We start from the raw sequence: 24,114 nt of genomic DNA on the forward strand, positions 1-24,114 counted from the left end.
GGTTAACTCCCTCTTCCCCCTATATGCGTGACGTATTTTATGGATGCCGCCATAGTTAGCATAACAAAATCCATGTTTTCAGTTTTTCAATTTGTACCTCTATAAATGTTGCCGTAAGACGTAACTCTACGTCAAAACCAGTTGAAAATCGGTCCTCTTGGACTTTTAATTTTAAATGCTCGTTTACTGAGTTTTTTAAGTTTTTTTTTTTCAGATGAAACCAAATTTAACAAACTTCTCGCTGAACATGTGAAAAGGGCCCAAGTGCCATATGTAAACAAGCCACAATTTCACGATTTTTAATGAATACAAGCTTAATCTACTCGTACAAATAAGATTGTTTGATTAAGAGTAAATTCTTTTATCAATAAATCTTATTGGTAAGAGCAGATTTCGCTTGTATTGATCAAAAAACGAGAAAATTGGCAATCAGCTGATAGTGTAGAAGACAATAGAGGATTAGGAAGGGTCAAACAACAATTCCGATTTAGGCTTAGAATAACGCAAATCGGTTCTAAAAGGCCAAATAATCTCAATTAAATGCTTCTATGGCTAGTAAAGATAAAAATAAGATCACAAAAGGATTCAAAAATAAGTTCAGGAAAGCAAAATAACTACTGTGCGTTTTATCTTTCAAAAGAAAAAGACACAAAAAATGATCCGATATTAAGCTTAATGCTGCAAAACTTTTCTGGAATGGCGAAAAAATGTTTCTAAGTCTAAAATGATCCTATTTTCAGGAAAGAATAACGAGAAAACGCTTTTATATGCCAGAGCAGGCAAAACAAAAACAAAAATTTCAAAGTTCCTAGCTTATATTAGCGAAAGAATTTTCTAGGATCTTAAGGAATAAGAAAAAAAAATGGAGATCTGAACAGTAAGAAAGGTATCTTGAAACCAAAAAAAAGTTTTTCGAATCATCGGAATGAGCCAAAATAAAAAACTAAATTTTTTGAAAAAATGATTCCAAATTGAGCTCAGAACGATAAAAAAATGCTTCTTAGCTAGTGGAAAAAAATCCGCATGCAGATAAGAATAGGCGTTTCTAATAAGCGTTCCTAAAGAACAAAAAAAAGCAAAAAGAAAAAAACTTTCGAGTTCAGTGCTGAATAACACACAAATATTTTTAAACACAGAAAAGACAAAGTGCGAAAAATCTTCTGGAGGCCACAAGAGAAAATGATCCGAAACTGAACTCAAAACGTTAAAAGAAACGGTAAAGAGGTGAAGAGCAAAAAAAATGCTCTCAAACAAACTGAACCAACAATAACGGGATAACTAAAACTACACAATTGTAGAAAAAAATACAAGGAAACACTCTTTAGACCAGCAAAAGTGAAAAAAAAATAGACTCAAAGATTCATAGGAAACATTTTTTGCAAGGAGGGGTCTACTAACGTCTTTCCCGAAATTTGTATTTATTTAAGTCAAAAGTATTTTGATACAGTAAAACTAAATATCACCTAAAAGTATTAGCTTTCAAATGCACGTCTAAAGGGTCTAACAATACAGTAGAAAAAGATGTCACACTAACTAGTACAATTTTTAAGAATGAATCACCTTGAAGTTGGTTACGAACCATGCCTGTGATTGTTTACATTCTTTACGCGTTTATTACGTGTGCTTTGGATAAATTTCTTCTGGAGTAAAAATTGTACTTAATGGTGCTAGGGTGAAAGTTTTTTTGCTCTAAACTGACCAACAGAACCGATCTACATGCTTATTACTCATTTAATTGTTAATTTGATAGGAAAAATTGTCATTTCATCCTAGCAAACGAGCGAACTGACAAAAGATGAAAAAAAAAAATTCTAACTTTTATTCGCACAACATCACACAGTGTGGCCCACTGGTGTTACCCAATAACTCAACTCGAACACAGAATGGAAGCCGTTTCAAAACACCTGCGAAGCCAAGTTTTGTGTTTAGTCAATAGCGACACATATTGCGACAATCAAGAAAAATGTAAATATTTACGTTGAACCCTCGCACAGTTTTTGAAACAATACAGCAACTAGCGACCGTCAGGCCAACTGAAATCACTCTTGTGAGGTGCTGATTTAGTGGAAATCAGCTTAGAAGTTTGAAAAAAAAAAAAAAAATTCAACCGGGTGGTGCAAATTTTTACTTTTATTTCGTAAAGCAGCTTCCCGAACAAGAATGGCTAGAGTTTGCTGCATATGACAATGTGTCACTTCGTTCCATGCGAATAAATGCTATCAGCTAATAGGTATCCTGATAATCGGATTTTGACTTTTGGGTTTATCATGGCACCTATCATGTTACCTACTCAAGTATTTACAATCATAGCCAATGGTGTTCGTGTTGGGAGCAGCACCAACCTTCTGACAACAAATGGGGTTTCTTTTTTCACACCATTTGGCTGATTTGATTTCCGATTATCTGATTGAATGCAAACAGTTATACCTTTAAATTTAATCACCTTCCCAGCTCTCATAAATCAATTTAGATGTTCATCCAAATATTTCATTTTGAATTAGGAGGCAAGACGGACTAATACAATGACGTGAGCAGGATATTAACTTTTTGGATTAATTGAAGGTTGATGGTTAAGTATTTAATTCTCTTCACTTCGAACCAAATAACAGGAGAGTTGTGTGCAAAGCCACGACCGCAAGGTTGAAGTAGAATACTTTTACAAGAAAGATAACCCAGCTGCTTGCGTGTCAGTCATTTTTTCTAGTAAATAAACGTTGACTAATCAGATAAATCGATGTTTTGCGCTTCAACAAGGATTGACCATTTTCAATAATATAGTAAGTTGCTTGTCGTGGTTGGGAATTGACAATTTTCAGATTTTGAGATGAAATTTTTTCGGATGTCGTGCTCATGACTGAAGGAAAAATATTTCAGTACGTTCTGAGACACGAAAATAAAGTAAAATTTATAACTTTTACAAATTTAAAAATGTAAATAACTCAAGAGAAAACATTAACGCTTCAATATGGGGTTTTTATTTCATCCTGAAAAGGACAATTTGTTGTTCAATTTAGTATAGAATAAAATGCCGATTACATCTTTGCGTTATCACTGACAGTACGAACAAAGTATTCGTTGTGATAAAGTAAACAGAACGATCGCGTCCTCGCGGAGGCGGAGAATTGCTTCACCAGGCACGACACGAGGAGCTTCTATAGAACGATCAACGGAATCAGGAACCGGACCGTGCCAGTATCTGCCATGTGCAATGACAGGGAGGGGAACCTGATTACCGATAAATCGCAGGTGGCCAGGCGTTGGAAGCAACATTTCGAAGTGGTGTTGAACGGAGAGGAAGGGAGGAGAGTCGTCGAGGGGAACAGATTAGAAATTGGGGAGGACGGACAAGCTGTGGACCCACCAACATTGGACGATGTGAAGAATGCTTGCAAAGAGCTAAAAAACAACAAAGCCGCTGGGAAGGACGGCTTACCGGCCGAACTTTTCAAAGTTGGGAGCGAGCTGCTGTGTAGTGCAATTCACCAGATTATCCTAAGGGTATGGTCTGAGGAACAACTACCTACGGACTGGTTGGAAGGACTCATATGCCATATCTACAAGAAGGGACATAGACTCGAGTGTAGTAATTATCGAGGCATAACCCTCCTCAATTCCGCTTACAAAATTCTCTCCCGTATCCTGTTCTAGCGACTGAGGCCGTTGCAGGAAGCCTTTGTTGGAGAATACCAATGCGGTTTTCGAGTGGGACGATCTACAACGGACCAGATGTTCACCTTGAGACAGATCCTCGACAAGTTTCGAGAGCACAACTTGCAGACGCATCATCTGTTCATAGACTTTAAGGCGGCGTACGAAACAGTGAAACGCAACGAGCTTTGGCGAATAATGCTAGAACATGGTTTCCCAACAAAACTAATTAAACTGTTACGTGCGACGCTTGACGGTTTCACATCATGCGTCAGGACAGCGGGCGAATTTTCGGACGCGTTTGTGACGTTGGATGGTCTGAAGCAAGGTGACGGGCTCTCGAACTTGCAGTTCAACATAGCTTTGGAACGAAGGGCAGGTGTGCAGAGGAGCGGCACCATCATCACTAAGTCTCACATGCTTCTGGGCTTTGCGGACGACATTGATATAATTGGTGTTAACCGTAGAGCAGTTGGGGAGGCCTTTACGGCTCTCAAAAGGGTAGCTGCGAGAATTAGGCTCACCATAAACACTGCCAAAACGAAGTACATGGTGGCTGGCAGAGAGCGTGGTAGTTTTACGGGTGTTGGTGCTGCGGTGGAGATGGATGGGGATACTTTCGAAGTGGTCGACGAATTTGTTTATCTTGGTACTCTCGTGACATGTGACAACGAGGTGAGTAGCGAGGTGAAGAGACGGATTGCGGCAGCGAATAGGGCTTATTACGGATTGCGCGGCCAGCTTGGGTTCCGTAGCCTACAGATTCGTACGAAATTCGCGCTCTATAGGACTCTGATGATCCCGGTAGCGCTCTACGGACATGAATCGTGGACGTGGAAGGAGGACGATCGACGAGCGCTTGGGGTTTCGAGCGTAGAATCCGGCGATCAATACTCGGATGCTAACTAGAAAATGGGGTGTGGCGCAGGCGCATGAATCACGAGCTGTACGAAGTATACAAACACGCTGATATTGCTGAGCTGATGAAACACGGCAGGTTACAGTGGGCTGGCCATGTTGCACGGATGGCGAATAAGCGATCGACAAAGATAATATTTAGTAGAGAACCGGATACAGGTCGACGACTTCAAGGCAGACCGCGCACGCGCTGGATGTGTGCTGTCGACGAGGATGCCAGAGCAGCGGGTATAAGGGGAGACTGGAGAGTAGCAGCCCAGGACCGAGTTTTGTGGAGACGTATTCTGGATTCGGCATAGGATCTTAATGATCTGTCGCCAGAAAAGTAAGTAAAGTAAACAATGAAATGCTGATATAACACTCAAAACTAGACGGCTCACATGTTGTCAAAATGAGTCAACTTTTAATTGAATGCAATTACTAGTGCCCAATATCGCACAGAGAGTTATATATCAATTACAAAACTAGATATCTCAACGTAGAACAACTGTGTTTTGTGCTAAAACTAGATAACTCGGCTCTTTGTTGACTTTTTCATGGCTATAACAGAATATTTCAACAAATAGATCGTAACGCGAAAAAACGATGATAAATCTAACTCGATTCATGCCTTGACACAACACATTTTCTTTTCTTTTTTCGGTTTTTGTGCAACATTGTTACCACTCAAAATGCATAGTCTCGAGAAAAACGCATTTGAAAATTAGCTTCGAAAATTTTTTAAGTTCTAAGATAAAAGCAAATTTTAAGATTTACCATTCCCATTAAACTTGTTAGGGTTTATCATACACATATTATAAGCACGTTGTACAAGTTAAAGCCTTATTTCTATTACTTTTCTAGTTTCGAATTAAGCTACAAAGGCACATCTATACATAACTCTGACTTTTTTGTAAATTTTTAAACGGGGTTGCGTGGGATGAAACTTAACAATATTTTCGGCATCGTTTGCCATCAAAAACTCAAGAATGTGCAATTTCAAGTTGAGCCAGTGTCGCAAGAAACGAACGATTCACTAAACAAAAAAAAAACTTCTGTGAATATGTCGTTTTGTGGCCTGAAATGACATGGATGCGTTTCATAAAATCTGAGCCATTCAAAGTGGCATATAACACTTCGTACCGGGAAAAAATTCGTCACGGTGGTTTCAACAAGCAAAGCATAAGAGTATTACAGAGACCAATACATTCTATTGTCCATCAATACCGATTTCAACAGAATGACCTTGAGTCTCTCTTTGATTTATAACCTCCAGCTCTAGAAGATTGTTTAAAATATTTTTATTAGAATATTTTGTGAATTGAATTAGAATATGTGGTGAACGATGAGGCCAACGACGGTCATCTGTGAAGAGGATGAAGATTTTCAGAACAAAACCGAACTCACAGTATAATTTTTATTGTTAACACGTGACATAATTGTTTGCATAAACAACACATGACTGTTTAGATAAATGAAACTATTAAAAAAGCATTAGTTTTGAGCATTTTTTCCTGCTCATCCAAATGCTAGAACTAGATAACTCGAAAATTCCTAGTAAAAAACATATGGTTTTGCATGCTATAACTAGATAACTCGGGTTAATTTTTAATTTTTGAATTTTGTCTTCCTCGAATCACCCACTGACATTAAAAAAATATCTGGTCAGAGATTTGAATGATTCAGGGCATTGATAAAATATATAAATATCACTTTTGATGTATTTTAGCAGTCGAATCGTCATCACCAACATTGATCAAATCTTCAAACTCGTTTTTCTCAAAATGTCAATTTCCGACGATATGATTCTGTCGACCGTGCTTGGGAAGCAACCATATAACGACCAATCAGAGGTCGAATTTTTCGTTTTGACAAGGCTTGACTATTTTCAATAGTACAATAGTGGGAACAATAAAATTACAATTATCTTCTTTTGGGAAGAATCTTAGAAGATTTTCCAATCTATTGCTGCAAGAACGAAGGAAATCCATCAAATACTAACCGATTTATTAGCATTTGAAATTGGACATATTTTTCACTTTTTTCGGTTTTAGATTTTTATTACACATCCCTATGTAGCCGAACTTCCTGAGAGAAGTATACTACTTCAAAAAATCATGACAAATCTTATTCAAACCAAGTTTAATGTTAAATTTGTCGAAAAAACAAATTGAATAGGTTGTATACATGACTAGATCAGATTGAATAAAATAAACAAGAACAGATTGAATAAAATAAAGTGCAATCTATGATGACTATGTTGGCTCAAAATAAAAAAGACTATTAGCAAGCAAAAGCTGATTAAACTTCAACACTCACCTTGCATGAATATAATCTCAGTTATGAGAATATTTCATGACAGCAAGACCGGGTCATGGTTTCTGTTTTTCGGATGCGAATGGTATGATTGGTATGATCCTCATAGATTTATTGATAGAAAAAAAAAAAAAACAGTTACAGGATAACGTTATCGAAAAAATGGTATTCATTATGAAGCAGTTGCAAGTGGATGAATTTTGCAGTTTTTTTCTCATGAAGAACAGGTTTGGAGTCGTTTTTGGGTTTAGAAAGAAGCCTTTTATTCACGAACTTGCTTAAGTGGCGGCAGCTGTACTGCTGTACGTAGGCACCAGTTACTACCTTCCGCCTGGCTTTTCTTCTGAAAGAGTGCTACATGATGTGGTTTTTCTGATTGGTTTCCTCTTTAATAGTTAGAGTTAAAGAAAATTATTAGTAGCACTGTGATAGACAAAGCTAGTTATGTGTTTTACCTTCAGAATGGCTAACTGCTATGTATGGTTCGCACATTTTTTTTTGTGAGATTTATTTTGATCTTTTGTGGTATACCTCTTCTTTAGTCTAGGTACTCGTGGCAGAAGTGATCGTCGTTGTCATATCGCACCCTTTCTCCCAATAAGGCACTGAATTTCGTATGAAATGTATTACCTCATTAGGATTCGCAGACCAGACCTCAAAAGGCTCCAAAGTTCCTTTTCCAAAGACTCTTATTCTGCGCTGTATTAGTGCACTGCAGTGGCAGAGCAAATGTTCTGCGGTTTCACATTCGAACCCGCAGAGACGACAAATTTCGTCATCTGACTGACCAATTTGTTTCAGGTGATGCTTACTTGGACAGTGTCCTGTAAACAGTCCGGAAATTGTCCTTAGTCTCTTTTTATTTAAACTAAGCAATTGCTGGCTTTTCTTTACGCTTGGTTTTATAAAGCTTTTAGACTGGCGTAGCCCTACTGAGCATATCCAGTTCTCTTGTATTGTCCTATGTTCCCAGGCTTTCAATTCTGCCTTCAAGGCGCTTGATGACACCCCACAGAACGGTTCTTGGCCAATGAAATCGGTACATGACCCCTGTCTAGCTAACATATCGGCTTTTTCATTGCCTTCCACTCCGCAGTGACCAGGAACCCAGTATAACCATACTTGGTTCCTTTCTGCCAGTTGTTTCAGTGAAAGGATGCACTCCCATACTAGCTTAGAGGTACATGTGAAGGCTTTTAGTGCTTTAAGTGCTGCTTGGCTATCAGAAAAAATGCATATGTTAGCATGCCTGTATTTCCTAGCCGAACAGACTTGTGCACATGCATAAATTGCAAATATTTCGGCCTGGAACAGTGTAGACCAACGGCCCATTGGTATCGAGATGCTTATCCCAGGACTATTTATACCTGCTCCGGTTGAATCATTCATTTTTGAGCCATCTGTGTAAAAGACGACAGAGCCTTGTCGGATATTCGGGCCACCTTGTTCCCAAACTTCCCGTTCGGTCTCTATGATTTTAAAAGGTATTTCGAAGTTTGCTTCTGTATTCATCCAGTCTTCGATACCTGGTCTATGTTTGCTCAACTGAAAATGTTTGAGGATTGCCAGCTGGCCTGTCTGATCTCCATCAGGTACTTTTTTAAGGCGTGTTAGTCTCAATGCACTTTTTTCCGCCTCTAGTTGTACTACCTGATGGAGTGGTAATAGATGCAGAATTGCATCTAAGGCTTTCGACGGAGCACTTTTCATTACTCCTGTAATTGCATTACGAATTAGCCTTTGCAACTTGCCAAGCTTGTTCTGCGTTGGCTTTTGTTTTGTTTTAGGCCACCACACTAGCGAGGCATACGTTATTCTTGGTCTTATTATTGCCTGGTACAACCAATAAATTATACTTGGCCGTAGACCCCATGTTCTGCCAATAGCTTTGCTACATGCCCAGAGGGCACTCGTATATGTATCAAACCCATGGTGTTCCATTGCGTTGAACATTGAGTGATGGAATACATTATCAAAAGCTCCTTCTATGTCTAAGAACATGTGGTCCCCGTGGTTCTGTGGTTAGCGATGTCGGACGGCTAGCTCTCCCACACGGTTGTGATATCGGGTTCGATTCCCGATCAGGTCGAGAACTTTTCGAGCTGGAAATTTTCTCGACTCAGCACTGGGGCACGGTGTATCGTTGTACTTATTCTACAGCATGCAAAATGTGCCGAAAACAATATCGATAACGAATTCTCTCAACTAATCTTAGTTGATCGAGACCGCATTAGCCCCCAGGCTAGCGTGCGATATTGTTATGTCTAAGAACGCAGCGAGTGCGATTTCTTTTGTATCTATAGATTTCGCTATTTTTGTCGTAAGCATATGTATTGCATCCACTGTTGACATGTTGCTTCGATATGCAAACTGATACCTACTCAGCGGAAAGGTATTTAGGTGCGTTGATTTAACGTGATAGACAATTAGTTTTTCCATAATTTTTAACATAATGTCCGCACATCTTAAAAGATTGAATTGAACTTTTCTTCCAATTCAGCATCTTTTTCGCACACATACATAGCCCAATTTATATCTCCCAGATGGCCTCGAGGTACAATGCTGGCCTAACAAACCAGTCGTCGTAGGCTCGAATATCGGCTCGGGAGAGACTGTTAATGTCAGGAGGATCGTAGAGCTAGCCCCGCAAATGTCCTGTACACTAAACAGTCGGCTGCGAAGTCTGTGTCTAAATAAACAGAAGGTCAAGTTCCGAATCGGAATGTAGTACCCCCAAAGTAGGTAGGTACATAACCCAATTTACAATTCATATATATATATAGATTGCACTCGGATAAAATGCGACACTTTGTTTTGGGTGTAACTTTTCATCGGGTGGGTAAAAAATAATAAAATTTTGGTAATTACTAGTTTGGAGTGTTATGTTTATGTATGCAAAATTTTATCGCGATCTGTCAAGTAGTTTCCGAGATGCATTCGAAACAAGAAGAGCTACTTCAACAAATCTTGGGTGCGGTGATAATCCTGGTCAGTCACGCAGATGAATCGCCAAAAGGCTTGAAATCCACCATTCCATCGTGTCCCGCGTTGTGAAGATGTTCCGGGAGACGAACACCATCGAGCAGCGCGTTGTTATCGGCCGGAAACCGAAAACGGAATACTCAGAGAAGGCGCGGAATATAATGCAGTACTTTAAGAAGAACCCAAACCTTTCTACCCGAGACGTGGCCAAAAAGGTCAATTCGTCGAAGTGGTTCGTCCAGCAGACAATGAAGCGGACTGGGTTACATGTTTTTCAAGACAGAAAGGCGCCAAACCGGACTGATAAGCAGAACCCGGTGGCCAAATGGCGTGCGCGGAAGCTGTACCGTGAGTGGCCGTGAGTGGACGACGAGACATATATTAAGGCGGGCACCAAACAAATCTTCGGCCTCGAGATTTTAGTCGGTACGTCCCGGATTGAGGTTCCGGAAGAGAAAGACGGACAAATTCGCGAAGAAGGCAGAGTTATCGAGAGGAATGCTTGCAGAAGTGCTTGCTGTCCTCCCTTTGCTAACACCGTGGTCCCACGCTGTTCTGGCCGGATCTCGCTTCGTGCCATTACGCCAAGCCTGTAATGGTTTGGTACGAAGTGAAGGGCGTTAATGTGGTCTCGAGGAGGCGAGCATACCAAATTCACCAGAACTTCGTCCGATCGAAAAGTTTTGGACGATAATGAAGAAGAAGCTGAAGAAAAGCGGAAAAACATTCGAAATCGATGAAGCTCTTCAGAAAACTGGAAGAAATTATGAAAGGGAAAACGGGCAAAGCCCGGCACAAGATCTCATGAGCAGTGTCAAAAGAAATGGCCAAGCATAAAAGTAGATTAACACTAGAAATTAAAATTTTCGTCTAGATTATATGCTAAAGCTATTCGACTCACAGGTTCATGCAGACCATAGTCACCATAGTTTGTGCGGTGAGCATTTAACTAATATGTTTAAATATGTAAACGAACAGCGAAAAGACGGCGGCCTACCTTCAAGCATGTTCTTAGACGGTGATACAGCGAATAGTGTCGAACAGATCTGGCAACTATTTTCGCGGAAATTCTCTAGCGTGCTTGTAGACGAAAGGTTAACAACGGACGAAATTACTTCTGCGACGGCACGTGTTCCTTTTCTCGGTCGTGCATTGACTAACATTTCCATCGACGTTAGCATGGTTACATTAGCCGCCTCGAAGCTCTGGTCTTCCATATCCGCTGGGCCAGATGGTATACCGTCCTTTTTCCTGAAAAACTGTATCAGTAGTCTGGCTGCTCCAATGAGTAATCTCTTCACTAAATCCATCAGTTCGGGTGTTTTCCCTTCGATCTGGAAATTGGCATACATGTTTCCAGTACATAAGAAAGGGAACAGAAGAATCGTTAATAACTATCGAGGAATCTCAGCGCTTTGCTCCATCCCGAAGCTTTTTGAACTCAGCGTGTTCGAACCAACTTTCTCGTTCTTCAAGTAGTACATCGCAGACGAACAACACGGTTTCATGCCCAAGCGATCTACGGCCACGAATCTCCTGACGCTTACATCTTACGTAATGAACAGCTTTGACGACCAGTCTCAGACGGACGTTATCTACACGGACCTTTCCGCCGCTTTTGACAAACTGAATCACGAGATCGCCGTTGCGAAGCTTGAAAAGCTCGGCATTGGAGGCCCCCTACTACTATGGTTCAAATCCTACTTGACTGATCGGCGATTAGCAGTGAACATCGACGGAGTTTCCTCGTTTTCCGCTCATTCCGGCATCCCTCAAGGTAGCCACCTCGGGCCACTGATTTTTCTTATTTACCTGAACGATGTCAACTTCTGGCTTCAGGGCCCTCGACTGTCCTTCGCTGACGATCTGAATGTTGCGAAATAGTCTGTTTCTTCACGTGCAAAGTACACACACAAACTACAGTAGCTTCGGCAAGATAACCGGTCTACAGCGCCATTTTAACCGTTACGCATCATGTTTCGACTTTGACGCCAGCCGCGAGATACTGAAGAATCGATTCTTAACATTAGCACGTAGCACTGAGATTAAGAAAATCAGTTGGGCCACAAGGCCTGTTGATGTATTTTTTACAAATAAACAAATAAACTGCAATAGTCGCTAATGGCAAATTTCGTGTGCTGTTCTAGCCATGATATCCTTGCGTCGTTGTTCAAGAGAGGCGATACCAACCAAAAAGCGGAGGTTTTCGACGGACGGCAGATGATCAGGGTTACTTCAGGACAATGAGTGGAAAATCCTTTATATCAAGTGCTTCAAATTATTATTATTTATTAATTTTCGTCATCCGACTACACATCTAAAGGATATTTTGTGTTAGGACTGGGAAAAGCCGCCTCGAGTAAACTTTAGTCTTCACTCAAAACAGCATAAGAACCCAGTAGCTTTCAGTACAAAACAATCACAAAAAAAAACCTTTTACATCACAGAGTGCGCTCAATTCGCCGAAACCAGTAATCATAATACGGATCCCAATTGAATTGACCGTACCAGATAGCAGTAGAGTGTGCGCCAAGTGCCTGGGTCTTCAAACTCCTTTGCGATTCTACAAATAATGCCAGGTTGACGATTGTCTCTGTTTATAATTGTCGAGTGATGCTGTCTGAATGGCATTTGCGTGTCTAATAAGATTCCTAAATCAGTAACAACTTCGCTTCGATGTAGAGTTGTTAATCCAAAGTTCTGATGACAACGCTGGTAAAAACGAGTATAAATTCACAATACGTCTTTGTTGTGATGGCAGGCTGAATCATGTTTCATAGAAATGAGCTCAGTTTTCATTTCATCCGTTTTGGCATTTCGGATTTTGTTAGCAACTGCTTCCTTGTCTTGAGTTTAGGGCCATACCTGGACCATCAGCATCGCATAATCGGTTCAATAGGAGCTTTGTTTCTTCCCAATCAACGAACGAAATGAGTAGGTTCCGATTCGCGATTAGTTTGATCATAAATTCCACCAGCAGTTGATGGTCGATAGGCACAGGACGTTTAACAATGATTCTTTCTTTTTACAGCGAAAAAAATTACCGATGTCAAATTTCGAAAAAAATTACCGATGTCAAATTTCGAAAAAAATTACCGATGTCAAATTTCAACTGCACGTAACAATTATTTTCAGAATTAATCCGGTAGGTCGCCGACTCGCCATCTTTGTCTACATAATCTGAGCGATTTCGCTTGCCTGTTGCTTTTGCAAAAGACCAACGAAAAATTTACTCACGTTCGCGAATATTGACAACCTTGTAAAATTTTCACTACAGCGTGTTAAAAACGAATGATTGTATGCAAAAGCTTACAATGATGGTAATCTGTACGCAATGAGCGTAAATGAACACGTGAATTTTTGATTGCACTATTGCAGAATGAACATTGACGTTTTGACAATCAGAGTGACTTCCTGAGATTGGTGAAAAATTGAATTCAATCTTTTGCAAAGACAAGGGCGTGAACATTTTGACATAGGCATATTTAAAGCATTGTAGCTCTGTCAATTTTCGGTGTACGAAAAAAATTACATACCGCGAAAACAGTTTTTTTTGCCTAACCCAGACTAGACAACCAAAGGTTTCTGAGCTAAAACCTCAGATAATTTGGAATGCAAACGCTCTGCTGCAAACAACGATGTGCAAAATTTACTGGCTAGTTTACATATGACGACCTAGAGAGCGTACAATCCAGTTCGGCGAAGCAAGTTTTGACCAAAATATTTTCAATGGGTTATTCCTACTAATTTCATTCTTAAATTCCTTTTTTTGACATGACAGCATCATGCCAAAATGAATGCGATCCGGTAGTTCCCACCACCCAATATGAGTCAGTACTGAATGAACCACCAAATCCACTGTTGCGGGCAGCTGCAGGATGGAAGGCTAGCCAATCCAAGTTTTTTTTTTCGCAGATAAGCGATACCATTGGACTCTATCAAGCAACTGATAAAAGTCTTAGCACTTCGAGTCTCAAACCGTGAGCAGTTACGCTCGACAAAGTTTCACAGAAAGACTACACAAGGAGTACCCGCTGCTGGGACAACAGCCAACAAAAGTTTCGCTCTAACGCAGAGTGGTGTGGGTTCCAGCAGAGCAGGTCTTTCAGTACATATGACAATGTCGGTAACGGGTACAGTGATGATTCATTCCCTAATCTGGCCTTTGCCAAGTCGCGCTTTATCTATGAGAAAAGCAGGTAGGTGTACGCATCAAATTACGGATTCTTTGCAGTTGGATGCGATTTCTTTTCGATATCTAGCCCCAAAATGCAGCGACAAATTAATGATTGTTATTGGTGGGAAAAAAGAAAATCCTGCACGGACAGTGACTACAAAAATTGAGAGATCTTACCTCCAGTTTTCTCCATTTTTTTCATTCACTGCTGCGTCTCTCTTTCTTCGAAGGCGATCGCGGTGCGTTTTATATATGTATTACTTATTAAAATGAAAAAGGCCTCTATCGAGCCCCGATGACGACGTTTAACAGCACGCTACTGGGCCTGGCTAGCGGAATTCTTGTTTTCTTCTTTGTGTCAAAGTAGTCACAGCGGTAGGCCCTTGCACTCTCAATCCGAGCCGCACCGTAGACCACGAGTGAATTGATTTCCTATGGCCCCCTTTTTCACAACATGCGCTCACACTTGTTAGGATCACTTCATCACATTTGTTTTTACATTTTCGAAACTGTCGTTGGTTGGTGCCTCCAGTGGTTGTATATATTCGTTCGTAGGGCTTGAGCCCGCTGATCACTGATTCGATTGCACTCTAGTATTACGCCTTTGCACTGAGAATAAAATAACAACAATTCAAATATGCAAATTTCACCACACCAGGGTGTAAAGAACCAAAATGCAAATGAAAATTCATTCAAATTTCTCTTTTTTGTATGATTGTGGCGTCAACGCAAAACAGAGTACCATACGTTGATGATGATAAAGACAACGGGCACATCGACGGGACGGGAGGAACTTCCTGTCCATAAAGAGACGAAAACGGTTACTGTTGTGACACCTTTCTCTCGATGGGGTCGACTCGCCGAAAAGTATTTTGACTTTTGTATGAAAGCTCACTTCACTCTGGCAGCATAGTGACCCTACGATACTAAATACGCTATTTACTAGCACTGGCAATACTAAACATGTTTCTAAGAGGATGGAGAAGCAACTTTGCGGTCACCACCGTGATCACTACACTCATTTGCTGTTGTGTTTGGCTGCCACCGTGATGTGACAGGCAGGATGGCGAGGCGAAAGCAAATGCTGTGGTCTTTGCGTTACCGTACGGAGACAATAACCACCGTGCGTAAATCCTCAATTTGTAACGATCAAAATGATAGTGTATATTGTATTATTGGGAAACAGATGTAAGAAGTAATATATTAAAAAATTAAACATTCAAGCCAAAACTTCGAAAATTTACTTTGGTCAGTTTTTACATCCGTACGGTAAATGCTCGGACACGACTGGAAAATGGAGACCAAGACTACGACGACGGGAGTGATGACTGCTGCTGCTGTTGCTGTTACTGCTGCTTAGCGATCCGGGCTTACTTTTCCTACCGTTGTCTCTTCTACCTTTATGATACGAGCTGGAGAAAATGTTTACTTTACTAACACCGCTTTCCCGAGTGCGTTTCTTGCGCAGCAAAATGTACCGACGTACACAACCGGTACAGAGAATCGGAAAAACACCTTCCGACAGTTTTTATACCGGAAAATTAGAAAGAAACTGGATACCGCGGACTAATGGGAGGCTAAACTACAACAAGGAGATCCTTTCTGCCTCACCCTAATGATGATATCACTTAGATTTTCTGCAGCTTTCGCAGAAACAGCACGACGACAAACTGCGACGAATGACGAATACCGAATGAAAAGTTTTCTTTTTCTTCCTTTGCGCTAACGTCAACTGAAGGTGGTGAGTTTTTGACCGATAAAAACAGTAGCGCTGCATCGTGGAAGGGGCGGATTCTGCTGTGTGCAGGGTTGCCATAATATGTACGATATATTGTCACTGCAGTACTACCACATACTTATGTCGTTTTCGTTTTTGCGGTGTAGCTACCCCGCGGACTACACTTTGTCCTATCACTGTTTTTTTTTTTAACATTTTCCGAGCTATCCCGGACTACCCTTTTTCTGTCCCGGACAGTCCGCGCAAGAAACAGAGTGCAGTTTTGAAGACACCAACACATTCACAAGTGTGTGTCAAAATCAAAAAAAAAAAAATGTGTCAAAATCGGTTTGCTTTGATTATCGTTCTTCGCGTGTCAAACATCAGGTTGAATTTTATTTATTTTATTCTGTTATTTTGTCATTTTTCAGTAAATTGGCAAATTTTTCGTACAGTAGCACAAATGCGATAAAAGACAATAGCGATAATGACCAAAACAAAAGTGACAGTTACCTCTGGTATTACGCACACCATTGCAACTGCTCGGAAAGTGTTTTTTTGCAGCTGCAAAGCGTAGTCCGAGACGGGATAGTCCTGCCGTAAAAACGAATTCGACATTAGACATACGTAACCCTGGTGATTTTTTTTTGGTACTCTTTGCCTCACATCACCCGGTACCAACCTCAGTATGTACTGCTCGACGAAAATGAACGGAATGAATTTTCTTCATAGCGGCTCTACTCGAGCCCTCAACAAAATCCCTTACGAAACTGTCAAAAAGTTACAAAATCAATGCTGCATTTTCCGAGTGGGAACGAGACAAATGCAGGGCTGCGCAGGTACACAACCTCCATAAACTACTCAAACAGAGGTTTTTTTTACAGAGGTTGGTACTTTCGAGTATTTCATTTTGTACCAACTTTTTTGGAAGATTTCTTCCTGAGTGTAACGTATGTCTTATGTATGTGGTACTACTCATAGGCGTAGCCAGAATTTCAAATAGGGGGTGCAACCCTCGAGGTTGCAATTAACCCAAATTTGTGTAAAAAACGCCGAGCGTGTAAATATATGTTGCTTGTCAGTTGTGTGTAGGAGTTGTTTTTGTTTTGATTGTGGTTGTAGTGACAAGCAACATACTCGCCGCTGCATGTTGCATGTGTAATTTTAGTTCATTGTTTTTACGTTAGATTCTATTTAGAAGTTTGTGATAGGTGTTTTTGTAGATAGGTTTTAAATTATCGGTGTGAATTGTCTCGCGTGTGCAACAAAGTTAGGTTCCGTTTCTCCTCCCGGAGCAGAAAAAAGGCGAAGCATAACCGGCGAAAGTGATGGCTGAAACGTCAGCCGGTTTGTTTTGATGCTACGCCAAGGGGGATCGCTCTGAACCACCGTAAAAGAAAGTCGCGTTTTGACCGCCGGAAAGAATTTCGACTAAAAAGCTAAGTGCCGAGTTAGCTTCCGCCGTTCCCTGAGTTGTGCTGGAAGAATTACCCAGCTCCGGTGAGTGTGAAATTGTGCGTGTGCCCCAGCGAGCTCATTAAACCGGAGCAAACGAGCGCCACCCAGGAGAAAGCGGTGCTTCCCCGGAATTGCGCCACAAAAACCCACCATTGCTGCGAGGAGGACGGAAGGTTAGAGATAGGTTTCTTATTTATTTTGTTTTATTTTATTTATTTGTTATTTATTTATTTGTGTTAAACAATTTTATTTCCACCTAATCTAACCCCCTTTTGGTAAAGTACCCCAGTGCTACACCGCCCGCCGGGTAAATCGGCCCCGTAAAAGCTGGGGTGGTAAGCGAAAACTTACAGGGGGGGGGGGGTGTGGCAAGCTTTTCAAAATTTTAGAAGTAAAAAAATGGTACACTAAAGTCGCTTTTTACGTGGTTGTTTCTACGCGGTTTTTTTTTACGTGGATTCTGGAATTTACCGGTTTTTTTTTACGCGGTATTCGAAATTTACGCGTTTTTTTTACGCGTATTCCGGAATTTACGCGTTTTTTTACCCGGCACGTATCCCCCGCGAAAAAAGCGACTTTAGTGTGTTATGAAAAATAGAAATAAATACTAGTCTTTAGTAATTGTTACATCAAGGCAACCAGTGAAAAGTTGTTATTGACAATAGATGTTCTTCACTAAAAACTCTTTAGTTCATTTAAACCTTTGGACATATTATTTTGGCGACGAGGATCTCAAGAATCCACGAACATGGCAGAAGATAAAGTTAATCAGCAGCCGCAACCGGGAATTCAAGATATGATTCACAAGATGGCCCAAATTTTACAGCGGATAGCGGTCCAGCAGCGGATAAAATTTTGGATTCCCTCTCATCGAACATCATCGAGTTTGTCTTCGACGAAGAAAACGGAGTTACATTCGGACGTTGTTGTTTAACCGCTACCAGGATCTCTTTGAGAACGATGCAGGCCAGTTGAATGATGCGGCGAAGGTACGTTTACTTCTCCGGAAGCTGGACACCCATTCGCACAGCCGCTATCTCAACTACATCCTGTCAAAGCTTCCCAAGGACGTGAAGATTGAAGACACAGTCAAGATTCTCAATAAAATCTTCGGGCATCAAACGTCAAACGTTCCGGAAGCGGTTCATGTGTCTTTTCACGATTGTTGTTGGCCATCTGCCGATTAACACTCAGCAAGCAGAGAGCACTCAACCGCTGTTCAAATATTGTTGACCTCTGCCAGGTTTTCACTCGACGTAATGTGCTGAACGGGCGTTCAATCGTGCATTCTTCCATGGTAGAGCAAGTGCAATTTTAACTCTTCCAAGTTCTTACGATCTGCTCTCATACTGCTGCAAAGTAATACAAAGCATCCACTTCTCCAACAAAATTGTAGATTTCATAAAAAATTACGCAATTTTCGGTTTTGCGCTTGAACTCTTCCAGCGACATGCGTATTACGTTAGCGGGATGAAGCAGGGATAACGCGTAGGCAGGTGCACTATCTTCATCGAACCGTGTTTCCAGTGAGGTTACAAGAGAATCAAGGTAAGGAATTGTCACAGCTCGGTTCCAATACTCCAAGTTAGTTGATGCAGGCGGATTTGCCCGGTAATTTTGCCGCTTCAATATCCTTGGTGGATCAACTAAAAAACCTGTGCAATTACACGCAACACAGCGCAAGCATTTCAATCAATTATTTTTGATCTGGCTGTTACTTCACACAGATGTTTCTATGGGCTGAAAAGATGTCGTTTTGTGCTATTAGCATTATTGAAAACAAAATTCTGCACCAATGTCAACATTTAGGGGGGGGGGGGGAACGGCCCCCCTGCCCCCCTCTGGCTTCGCCTATGGTACTACTCTGCAATTCGCTGATGAGTCCAGCGACGCGAAGATTCCTAGCGATGTCAGTAAAACCATAGATAACAGACATCCAAGCTAGAACAAAAAACTCCAGAAATCGTGTGTAAGATTTCAAATTCTTACTCGTTTGGAATGCTAACGACATCTTCCTGCAACTTGCGACTTTAACCACTTTAGTGATGGCAGCGCTGGTTTACGGTCAAAGCTGCCAGACGCATGAAAATTCTTACAGATTATACAGTCGCTGTTTATGCAACGATATAACATAGATTTTGTGAGGTTTATGTATTTATTTTTAAAAACCAACACTAAAACAAACAAATTTATCGCAAATATACAGAGGGATTGAATTAAGAAGTCGATAATGCACACATTATGACTGCTCAAAATTTCTACATTTAAAAACGGCAACCATTCTCATTGCGATAATATCAATAAAAGCTGGAACACTATCGATTTTATCGAATCATTGACCACTAAGTGTTCTTAGCGCCACCATACTGCGTATTGCGACATGCTAAAAAACCGTTGCGTCTTTTTACACATGAAGCAAAGTTAGCTTGGATATCTGTTATCTGTGGTAAAACTGTCACTTCTGTCATTGATGTTTTAATGCTTGACAATATAAATATAAAAAAACGCGAAAACCATAATTAAATCAGGTTGTGTTTCGGAGGTGCAACGCAGCATTCCCACAATTTAAATGCCATCAAAGATGACTAGAACAAGACACCTGACATTTGCAGAATTCATCGGACATGATTGTAGCTGCGCGTGAGCAAAAGTCGAACTAATTTATACACTGGTAATTTGATGTATACTTGACGTCAAAATCAACTGACGACAAGGCCAAGACATGACTGCTGAAAGGTGAAACATTTTTTCTAGTATCCATGTGGACGACTGTACGGTGCTGCCATCTTAAAAATGATAATAATCTGTACGAATGTTTAGTTTATTATCGGCGCATCATTACAAATTAAGCGTACCATCAGAAATTCCTGATAACCGCTATGAGCACACTCTACAGCCGAGTTTTTCACTCTTACCTAGGGTAATAAAGTTAATAATTAACGATAAAGCTTCTACAGATATTTCCACCAAAAACCAAACGCAAAATTTCTAGGTTGATAAGGCAATCATAATAATAACAATAAAACCGCTCTAGAAGCACTTGGAAATCGTCACATATTCTATTGGCAGATGGTATTACCTCTTTAAGAGTGACATCAAGTCATTGCGCTCTGCTACTAGTAACAGTAAGTTCAATTTAACTTATCATTGCTTGACACCAACCACATTAGCTAAAGTTTATTGTGCTACTTTACACAAATCATAACATTTGCTTCATATTTATATGAATATGTACCGGATTTGTATATTCTGTTCTTTTTTACAACAACCGAAAATGTGAGAAAATGATATGTTTATATATAACAATATAGCGTTTATGAGACTCCCATGTTACCAGGCTGGCGACATATAAAACTTTATGTTTTAGTAGAATAGGACCTGAAAATAAATATAACCCCTCAATATAAACCCCCACTCTGACAGTCAATTTCACATTTTTTTTCTTACTTTAAAGTGCAAAAAAATGGCAATACCATTAAGTGCAAAAAATGACAATATCATTATCATTAATATCATTAAGCGTCGAGCTGACCAAACTGCTACACCTTTTTCAAATACAATCTTGAACAGCTTAACGATCGATGACGGACTATGCACGGTAAATCGGTTTTGCTCATAGTGAGAATTTAATGAGAATTTAAGTCATCAGATGGCAGCACTAACCGTCGGAAAGTGGTCGTGTTCAAAATGTATGAAAAATCTGGAAGTTAGGTATCTTGTTCCAGTTATCTTTGCTGTAGTGTGAACACTCGAGTAGATATCCGATATCATCTGGCGATATCAGGTGATATCCGGTGTAGTCTGAACAAGGCATAACACGTAATTCGTTCGTAACACGCATAGACCTTTCCAATCGTGCATGTATTGGTGCACTGTACACCGTGTAAGTCGGATGGAAAATGAGGCAAACAAAGTGCTGTCAAAAGCTTGCATTCACTGCGAAATTTTTATTTTCTTCCGCTGACTTGAAAGTTAATTTATTCTTGCGCGGGTTGTATGATTGGTTTACGGATAGTATTTTACAAAATGAATGTTTTATTTCCAGTGCCGAGCAACTCAAAAAGGACTACATTTCTTAACCCCTGTAGAGTTAGGCAAGAGTCATTTATGAGGCAAACAATCCGCATTTAGTGTGCGTGACTGAGCTATTAGAAAGATCTATTATAGCACCCGCCATTATGGTGCGTAAAAATCTGGATAAAGTTCAAAGGGCTATTTTAGGTGAGCAATGTTTCGCAATACTGCTAAACATTCAGGTAATGTGAACCTTACAAAATATAACTGTTAATTTCACTTTCATAGAATAAATCCAATATTATCGATATCGATCTTTGAACACACAATAGTTTTCCTTCAATTATTGCGGTTTAATAAATATGATTCAATGCTAGTTTCAACGATATGTTCTTTGCCTAATTCGGTAGCGGTGCGGAGCGTTCAATCCAATCTTATGAACGCAAACCAAGCCAGGGAATTTTGCTAAGGCTGAATTGGGTTGTTTAGCTAAATCAGTTTTTATATGACGTGGAAGAGCTGCATTTTCTAAGCAAAACGCGAGGGGTAAGACAGTGAGTAAATTTGAGGTTTTCCGAGTTTTTCTGAGAAAACCTGAAAAATAAAGAGCAAACCTGAGTAACTCTCGTGTCACTGAATATCCACCTTTAAACTTACACTTGAATGTTGCTCGGTCCAACCGTTCATATACATTTCTTGCTCTCAAGGTAACCAAAGATGTAAATCATCCGGATATTTCGGAGTTATATTGAGTAAACTAAAGTTACTCCCAGCATAAGAGCAACTCAGATAAAAGCTGTCTCACCCCTCGGCAAAACGTGATTTTCAAAAATTTGTTATCGTTGTCATTCAATTTTTAAATCACGAATTAAAACTGCTCGAAATCGCTACAATAGACCATTTTACGAGACTTTTGTGAACTCAATTCATGAATGAAATTTTGACAGAAAGCTCGGAACCGCTGACATAACGCACGTAAAAGCAGTATCAATATCAGCAAGTGGTCTATGACAGTTCGCCCATATTGCATCTGTCATTGTGGCGATTTAGAGCGGTTTTCATTCTTCATTTAAATTCGAAGGACAATCACAAAGAACAGACTAACAAGCGACGAACAAACAGTTTGAAAAAAGTGTGTAAAAGTGTGCATTTGTGCCACGAAATATCCTTCGAGTTAAACCCCTCGTCTTGCTAAATGGTAAAGTAAAGTGTGATGTCGCTACCGTCGCTGAACAGCATGTATTTTCATCAGTGTATGCACTTTTCACTCCCTTCGGTACTGACGTTGAAATATTTTTGCTATGCCATTCGCTCCACGGCGACGGTAGCGACATCACACTTTACATTACCATTCAGCATGTCGAGGGGTTTAATTCGGAGGGTATCCAGCTTTTTTTGCGCCATGATGGCGGAAGCTATAATGCAAAGTTCGTAATGAATTACCCACCCATTTGACAACTCTGCTTACGTCAGTTTGAAGTCTTCATACAATTTACAAAAGCAAAATATATCTGGCATCATTTGTGTTGCCAATTTTTCAAAAATCGCAAATCTGACAGAAGCAGAGCGGTTCGCATATTACGAACACGCATTATAGCGACCACCATTATGGTACCACCATTTTTTACACACTTTTATCGTTTGCTTGTTAGTCTGTTCTCTGTGGGACAATGATATAAAATGAAAAGTCGATTAAAACAATTAGGACCGTTCAAAATGCTTCTGTAGAAATTAGTGCGCGTGTGTTTCACTTCGATGTCGCCTCAATAGGATAAAAGTTTCATCGGTTTCATCGAACATCTTCTTTGCCGACGCACTCACAACAAAACATTAACATGACAGTTGATTGAATGCATTTATGCGACATTGCTGATCAGTTTTGTTTTATATTTCAACGTCCGTCGAATCGGTAGAGGACATTTTTTGATAATTCACAGGAACTAGCACAAGATAGACCAAAAACTCATTGTAAAATGCCGAAGGTACGCCGAAGCAGAAAGCAGCCACCGGAAGGTTGGGAGTTGATCGAACCAACGCTGGAAGAGCTGGAACAGAAAATGCGAGAAGGTAACTTGTGTATACCAATAAACACGTATGCCATCGTCCGCGTAACCCAAACGTTTATTTGCTTTCGTTTTATTTCAGCGGAAACGGAACCGCACGAGGGAAAGCGCATCACCGAATCGCTGTGGCCAATTTTCAAGATTCACCATCAGAAGTCCCGGTACATCTATGACCTTTTCTATCGACGGAAAGCAATCAGTCGGGATTTGTACGATTACTGTTTGAAGGAGAAAATCGCCGATGGGAATTTGATTGCCAAATGGAAGAAAGCCGGCTACGAAAATCTGTGCTGCCTGCGATGCATTCAAACCCGAGACACCAACTTTGGTACTAACTGCATTTGCCGAGTTCCGAAGTCGAAGCTGGAAGAAGGAAGAGTGGTGGAGTGCGTGCATTGCGGATGCCGCGGGTGTTCCGGCTAAACTAACTGATTAAAGCGTGGCTTGTGAGTGAGAGTGCGATGAAGACTAAGATTTTAATTAGAGATATTCGTTTTAATAGGAATAAATCTTTGTATGGTACAGAATGGTGCGCAGTTTCACTGGGCAGGTATTCGAACGAACGCGAAAAAGTGCTTGCACAGCGTTTTTCACAGCTTGTTCGGCCGTAAAATGATTGTCACAATAAGCCAAGGGAGACCAATAACGTTAACACATTAGCAGCGCCAAAGGCGACGTAAGCATGGTTGGTCGATGCTTGCGAACAAAGAAAATGAAATTGATGCGGTGATAAAATGACTCGATATGATAGCCTACGCGCGTAGCATCGTGTCAGCAGAACGTGGATTTGGCGGTTGGCTTGAAGGATGATCTGGGTAATAATCTCTTGACGTTAAATACCA

General features: G+C 40.5%; 2 protein-coding genes across 10 annotated transcripts in view; one reads left to right on the top strand and one right to left on the bottom strand.

Annotated features, from left to right (window-relative positions):
- The window catches only part of LOC129731078 (SH3 domain-containing kinase-binding protein 1), a 39,472-nt gene extending 23,712 nt beyond the window's left edge, over positions 1-15,760 (bottom strand). Inside the window, exons 1-2 of one of the 9 annotated variants that reach the window (XM_055690839.1) lie at positions 15,632-15,760; positions 14,198-14,629 (exon numbers count right to left, since the gene is read on the bottom strand). In XM_055690839.1, the coding sequence (XP_055546814.1) occupies positions 14,198-14,222 (25 nt within the window). In that variant the 5' untranslated portion in view covers positions 14,223-14,629; positions 15,632-15,760. Of the gene's footprint in view, positions 1-6,864; positions 7,003-14,197; positions 14,747-15,394 lie in introns of those variants that run through there. The other 8 variants (XM_055690887.1, XM_055690879.1, XM_055690864.1 and 5 more) reach the window with 8 other exon arrangements.
- Positions 15,761-23,021: 7,261 nt separating this feature from the next.
- On the top strand, positions 23,022-23,799 carry LOC129732828 (protein BUD31 homolog). The gene is made up of 2 exons (XM_055694121.1): positions 23,022-23,276; positions 23,355-23,799. The coding sequence occupies exons 1-2, from the start codon at positions 23,183-23,185 to the stop codon at positions 23,693-23,695; spliced, it is 435 nt and encodes a 144-aa protein (XP_055550096.1). The 5' UTR covers positions 23,022-23,182; the 3' UTR covers positions 23,696-23,799.
- Positions 23,800-24,114: the final 315 nt, after the last annotated feature.

Source organism: Wyeomyia smithii, chromosome 1 (assembly GCF_029784165.1).
Source record: "Wyeomyia smithii strain HCP4-BCI-WySm-NY-G18 chromosome 1, ASM2978416v1, whole genome shotgun sequence".
Classification (NCBI taxonomy): Eukaryota; Metazoa; Arthropoda; class Insecta; order Diptera; family Culicidae; genus Wyeomyia; species Wyeomyia smithii.